This window comes from Limulus polyphemus, unplaced genomic scaffold (assembly GCF_000517525.1).
Source record: "Limulus polyphemus unplaced genomic scaffold, Limulus_polyphemus-2.1.2 Scaffold698, whole genome shotgun sequence".
In the NCBI taxonomy this organism is placed as follows: domain Eukaryota; kingdom Metazoa; phylum Arthropoda; class Merostomata; order Xiphosura; family Limulidae; genus Limulus; species Limulus polyphemus.
In genome coordinates, this window is record NW_013666308.1 from 403,231 (window position 1) to 410,609 (window position 7,379).

At 35.0% G+C, this 7,379-nt stretch overlaps 1 protein-coding gene across 9 annotated transcripts in view; it reads right to left on the minus strand.

Moving 5' to 3' along the window:
- The window catches only part of LOC106460042 (protein phosphatase 1 regulatory subunit 16A-like), a 74,722-nt gene that overhangs the window by 23,513 nt on the left and 43,830 nt on the right, over positions 1-7,379 (minus strand). For 6 of the 9 annotated variants that reach the window (XM_022386661.1, XM_013919726.2, XM_022386660.1 and 3 more), the window contains one exon: positions 1,058-1,760. In XM_022386661.1, the coding sequence (XP_022242369.1) occupies positions 1,058-1,313 (256 nt within the window). In that variant the 5' untranslated portion in view covers positions 1,314-1,760. Of the gene's footprint in view, positions 1-1,057; positions 1,761-4,258; positions 4,277-7,379 lie in introns of those variants that run through there. The other 3 variants (XM_022386665.1, XM_022386664.1, XM_022386666.1) reach the window with 2 other exon arrangements.

Consider the following 7,379-nt stretch of genomic DNA (forward strand, 5'->3'; position numbering starts at 1 on the left):
GTGTGTGTGTGTGTGTGTGTGTGTGTGTGTGTGTGTGTGTGTGTGTGAGAGAGAGAGAGAGAGAGAGAGAGATCGCGTGCGTGCGACTCCTAAGTTATTAGAGCCCAACATACTACTCACGGTACAAATAGTTTAGAAAATGTGTTTAAAAAGCTACTGGTTTGAAACCTATCGGTAATTCTATAGTTAAATTACTGTAATACTAAATATTATCTTAACAATGATAGTGATCGAAAAAAGTTTTTGAATAACTTTTTGTGTAATCTCAAAAACATAATTGTTTAGCGCACACAAATGGTGGCAGAGATCACGATGGTTTCATGTTGGCTGCCGAACAAATCTTTTAATATATAACCAGAAGTCAACGTTAAATTGTTTGTTTTAGTTGTTTAGTGCCAAGCTGCACAATGGGCGATCCGAACTCTTGTTCACAACGGTGAATCGAGCCCTAGATTTTAGCACTATAAATCAGTAAACTTACCGCTGACTCTACCGAGGAACGTTTCGTTTTAAAGCAAAGCTAATTGACGAGCTAACTGTCTTATCTTTTTAACTACTTAGTGTTTAGCAAGTAAACGTGTAAAAAAATCTAACGTACAACATTGCAAGAGTACCATGTTAGACGTCATCTAAAGTTCTTTCTAATAAGCTGTTTCCATGTAAACCTGGAATAAATCAGGAATTCTAACGTACAAAATACACATCATGGCTTAGGTTAGACATCCGTTAAAGTTCTCTAACAAGGTTTTGTTTCTCCTACGTTAATTTTCCCCACTAAAGACACAAGTAGGGCGTCTCCGCACTTCTGTCCATCCCCGAAAACGTGAAGATTCTTGAAATTAAAGTACATCCGATCACTATAGATATAAACGCCAGCAGAATGACAAGCATTTGTTTATCATTTTCTTCAGCTTTTTTTTTTGAAGTTTATATTGCTTGTTTATTATATAGTTTAATTATATATATAAAAAAGCCAACTACAATTTTATTTTTACTCGAGTACAATAAAACAATAGAACATAACATAGAAATGCACAAATGCAAATCAAGAAAATACCTTCTTCGATGTCATTCCTGGCGGCAGCTTCCAGAAGCATAACACTTGGAACAAAGTGAATCTTGTAGTCGTTTCTACTCGGTTGTCGGTTCAAATTTTGCTCAGTTTTCTTCCTCTTATTACTATACTCTTTCTCTCTCTGGCTCCACTTCTTCATTTGTTGGAGGCGTCGCTTGCGGGCATGCTTCAGCCTCTCCTGTGTGCTCATCTTCTCCACCAACGGCATCTCCGCCACAAGCTCCGAGTGATCGGCCATCTCCTATTTATAAACTTTCGACTATTCACCAACGCAGTTTTCTATTCTTTACACTGAGATTAAATAAATTATACATCTATACGAAAACTGCGTATTTTATGTTAAAATTCCACGCGTGATTTTTTTCTGAGAAATAAGACAATTAAAACAAGCAGCACGAAATTACACCGTTGTTTGGAAGTATTTCTTAGAACAAATTCTTATAGAGGCAAACAGTAACAAACCACAAGCACCGTGGATACTACAGAATAACCCGTACACAAGTCATGTGGGAGAAAAAGCCCTCTTCACAGCGTTGGACGGATAACGTTCACCAATAATACGAGTCTTACTGGGATGAACTGGTCTCCATGGTAACGTCAGCTGGATGCTGAAGAGGAAGAGTGGGTCAAGAAATATCAGTTCTGTTCTTGTGAGACCTCATTGCATTTCCTGGGCATAGAAATACTGGAAGAAAAAATAAATATATTATTAGTATAATAATAATAATATACCGTAAGGTATTTAGCATAACAATGTCAATTTTATGCGACAAAACTGACCACCCCTCTGAACACAGAAGCTTAGGCTGCAGAATCTTGTGCTTAGTTTCTTATGCTATCACAAAAAAAATGTCCGACTGCTTCCTTGGTGTGTGTTACCTTGGCCTAAGTTGGTTATTATCCCCACCTAAATTTAATCTGAGCTATTAATTTATCCCGGCGTGCCTTCCACCCTATCTCCGTCCCACCTAATGCAGGGGTTGAGCTAATCTTAAAATTATATTTCACATACCCCACACATGCAGTGAAGAAGCCAACGCCCTCTATGTGCACAGAATTTGGAAATAACTATTTCGCAAACCTTGCTTCAGTTAAAATCTCACACTAAACTAGTACTCTAAAGGATTACCCCAACCGTTATACACCAATATCATACAGATTGTGTTTTATCCAAAAAAGCTTTAGTTTCCATTCATTTTGAACACCCAAAAAGTTATCGAAAATAACTCAATTCATGTATACTATAGAAGCTTACAAATAAACTTTAGACGTGATACAAGACTTTTTATGCAGCGATCTGATAATAGCACAGACAACTGAGCTTATCATACTTTTTTTTTTTGAGTCAATGCAATAAATCAGCTGTCAGCTTAAATAAAAGCGGAAAGTGGTGGGTGAAAACAAGAAGCATACACGAAACGAGAATAGTCGATACTTGTACTCAATACAGCATACCTCATACGCTAAATACGGCGTTACGTAGTGCGCTGTTATTAAAACTTGCACGTAAAGTATAAAAATTTGGACACCGTAACATTGTGGTGTTATTAAAACCTGCACAGCATAGAAAATACATTTTCGATACCGTTAATTACTACCGTAATTAAAACCGGTTGTATATTTAAAAATAAATCTCAATGTCCATCACATTACTGTTATGTTTTTTGTCATTTATAGTCACGAAAACAAGATCTTAGGTGGCAACATTTTCATAAACCTCCACTCATGAACACACACACACACCATAAAACACATACAACTTACTTTAAAAAAAAAATAAGTTCAACATCCTCGCAACGATCTTGTCAGAGATATACAGCATTCTTCCAAATGATTCTACAGAGTGAAACACTAGAAATGTGTGTATATATACACACACACGCGCACATGGCACACTAAGCCTAAATCAGATACAGCGGTTAAACACGCTAAGCCTTTGTTACAGGCAGTCTATACACTATTCGAGTGCTCTGTAAACGAAGACTAGGGTTCCAAGATTAATGTTTATGTTTCATGTTTGACATGCACATTGTTTAACATAAGGTGCCTTCCTTGATAGATAAACGAATTATCAACATTCATCTCAACAGAAAACATTTACCAACCATGTGTTAAATACACCAATACTTTTATGAATGGCGCGAAACGTTTTCAAAATAACACAGAATATGCCTAAGATAAAAAGCCAGTTGCATTACTATAATGTACACACTCTCTATATCGATTTAGATTATCAAGACATGATTCTTATTCTTGGAACTGTTGGTTAGAGTTTCAGAATATTCCTCACGACACATTCTAGCGGCCGAGGTACATAACGTTTTTCGGTAACATTGTATCATGTATGATTCAAGAAGTTTCTCACGTCTCTCATTTTGTATGGTTACTTGTGGGAATAGATATGGAAGACTTGTAATGTATGCATTTGACTCACACTAATCCTCTGAGAAAATTCAAATTTCCCCCAGTAAAATAACCACAGGGAACAAATAGCTAGGGACTAGTTAATGAACTTGAGAATACTCGGGGAAAAGAATGAGGGTCATCAAATCAGAAAAGAACTTTTCACTGATTTTTTAAAAGAAAATTTCCAATCAGGTGTTGAATTATTTGTATGAGGACTGCATTTAATACGATTTTGGAGAGAACATTTCGTGTACACTTTGTAACAAACATAATTTTTATATTTATTTTGTAATGAGTTGTCATTCTCCGGGCTTCGAAATTTATTTCCATGTTTGTGTATGAACCCTAACATAACTTGTCCTAAGTTGGTTTTGACCTCAACGCATTTATAAAACTTTTCACAAAAACTAATTTTCGAAGTTCCATTATCAGAAGTTTTACGTGCTGAATCTGCACACACTACTGGTTTGAATGAGAAGCTTGAAAAAGTACATTCATATACACAATTCTACAGGAAGCTCTTTTGTTACCACTTCATATTTATCCTCAGCTAATCAACTGTTAACAGAGTTGAACGACTTCAAAGCTACGGTATTACAGCTCATTTCTTCAACTGTTTGTAACAGTAACGTAGCAGCAGTCAGTGACCTATGAGGTCAGTTGCACCATGTGCATTGAACAGCACGTAGTGTTCTAAAAACCCAATGATGTCCATTGTGCAAGTCGTTTAAAAACCTTTTAGAACTATACGTATAATTACAAAATTATGGTACTTACATTAATGATGGTGATCACGCTCTTGCATCGATTTTCCTCGTGCTTCAATATGTTTTTTAAAAAAATTAGAACAACTGTAAAAAACCTCAAATCTAATACAACTGCGTGTCACGAGTGAAATTAACTTTTAACTATCTAGTTATTACTTACGTAACTTTAAAAAATATATATTTAAAATCGTCATGGTTACTATATTTGCAGACTGTGGTCACTGTTCAATAACATCTTGACACATAAGCAAATTAAACGACTTCTGCAGATATCATGTTTACAAGATGATTCCTTTATACAGTTGTCGATATTATCACACTCTGGTGGCGAAGTTAACAAATGCAATTGTTTCGATAAATCAAACAAGAGGTACGAGTCCTTTTACGTTCTTATATTTCAGCGGTATTATGAAGTAGTGGTAAGTTTATGCATTCGGATAATTCGTCTGAAGAAAAATAAATTCAAACTTTAAACTGAAATTTAACTTCAACGATCCTTTATATTCAGGTATAGTCGACTATACTTCTGAATTACTGGCATGAGGAAAGGCAGCCAGCCAGCAGCACCAGCCGTCACGAGATTTATTAGGCTCTTTGAAATAAAAAAACGGGATTGATTGCAATTTGATAGAGCGATCACAACTGAAAACGCGGAGCGCGTTAAGCGCCTTCAAGCCTCGAACCTTTGACTCTTCAATCCGGCAGCCTAACACGCTACTTCCAGTTTTGTTGTTTCAGCATCCTAAAGCCCTCTGATGGCGATTCAACCAACTATATGGATCTTTAATATTTTTTAAACTGTGGTAGCAAATTTCGTTGTTATTGTTGTTGTTTTTAAATTAAGTAGTTAATTCGAAAGCGAAATAGATCGCTTGAGTTTTATTTCTCGTGTACATATATTAATGAATATCAGTTTCCCAACATTATGAGACATTCGAGTTTGTTTCCTCATTTTGAACTGATGGAAAGCAGCTAGTCAACAGCACTCGCCGCCATCTCTTAGACTACTGTTATTGAATAATCAAGTTTGAACTTCACTCTTATAACATGAGACGTAAACATGGACCCCCGGATTCATTATCCGGTACGCTAACCACTAGGCCACGCCTGGCCTACGACACTGCAAGTTTGAAATCAAGAATACGCGACAATTATCAATAGCCCAAAGACTATTGTAGCTCGAAATAGATATATTCACTTCCTAACCTAAAATGCGGCTAGTTTTTGAATAAGTCATATTTTACCACGTATTAAGATAAGTATTTTAACTGTTGGATGTTGATGGTATGAGAACAGCGTGAACATTTGGTTTGTTTGTTGGTAAGCAAAAACCTACACAATGGGCTATCTGTATTCTGCCTACTGCAATAACAGAAATCCGAGTTTAGCATTATAAGACCTCTGACTCGTCGCCGAGCCACAGGAGGGCTTGCACATTTCGAACCTATATCATTAAAAATTAAAATTCAATCATTCATAATAATAACAGCTCTACTATTTAAAAACATTTGTAGTTCCTAAAATGTGTAAATATAGAACATTGAGTCATTAAGTTCCTGCAGTAACATACTTACGTCATTAGATAAATATATTAATCCAAAACGTTGTACATTGTACAACTCGAAAAATTCTCATTTTACTGGTAATTTAGTTTGTGATGATATTAAAAAAACATTACAATGTAAATTAGTTATAACATATACGTGTTGATGTTGTACACATGTGCCAGTGTACATCGCAACATTCGGATTTACATTTCGTTGTGACCTAAAGAGTTTTAAGTTTTTTTGTACATTAAAAGTGAAACACATTAAACGGCACAGTCTTTTCCTTCTATAACTGTACAAAGGTCAGAAGAAGGTTGTACAAGTTTTGATGACATAGTTTGTGGCCAACAAATAAACTTCCCTGCCACAGCTAAGCCTTGGTTTCCTCATTACCAACTGATAGCTGCATTTCGCTTCCTCTGCACTATACTCAGCTTCTGACACCGAGCACAGATAAACGTAGGAATACATTTTCATCTATTATATTTGGAAATAAAAATTTTCTCAATTCATTCTTCGAACCCAATCCGATACGCTTATAAATTTAGAAAGTTTTTCTTCTTTCTTTCTGGATTTAGTTACATACGCTTTCAAGTGAAATCTAAAAATTGATAGGTCGGTTCGTGTCATTTTTATACTTTGTAGTAAGAATGATAAAAATTAAGAGTAAAAAAAAAATCTTAACTTTGAGATTTGTTACATCCACCTTTTTTTTTAATCAAAACTAGGTTCTTGAAAAGAAAAGTACGAAAACAACATTTTATATTTTAATACAACTGTATATGTCCGAAAACAACATTTTATATTTCAATACAACTGTATATTTCCGAAAAGTACGAAAACAACATTTTATATTTTAATACAACTGTATATGTCCGAAAAGTACGAAAACAACATTTGATATTTTAATACAACTGTATATGTCCGAAAATTTACCAAATTATATTTTCCTTTAAAAGTTATGCTTCTCCTTAGTTGTATTATTACATTGTTGTCCTGGTGACGTGTGTACAAAACTTGTTCTATCGCTTTAATATATTATAAAATATTAAATTTTAGTTACACAAACAATAAAGTTGAATTACTAAACCACCAACTGATTTTTTTTTAAATTCACAACAAAAAAAGTGTCATTCACCTCCATTTCCCGGAACTTTATGTTTAGCTCGACTGTATGGGTGAGAAAACAGATACAAACAGCTATCCGTTAACTATTCTAAAAATCAATGACGTTCGAAGTTAGAACTCGCACAGAAACGTTTCGAATTTGGTATTACGGAATATGAAATTGTAAAAATACAAAAACTTGCAAGCCAATGCTACACACGTTTTCTCTTCTTCGTTAACTACATCAGTTGACCATTGATTTGTCAACATTATAACTTATCAAGCAGCTTATCCCCTGGGGGGTGGAATGACTAAGCTAAAATATAGGTAATGCTATACAAGATAGAATATCAGATGCTTCCAATCCAGATACGAAAACCCCTCCACTATAATATACATGTGTGTGTGTGTGTGTGTGTGTGTATATATAAGTTGTAAAATATCAACTCGTAGATTTTAGCCACTTACTGTTGAGCA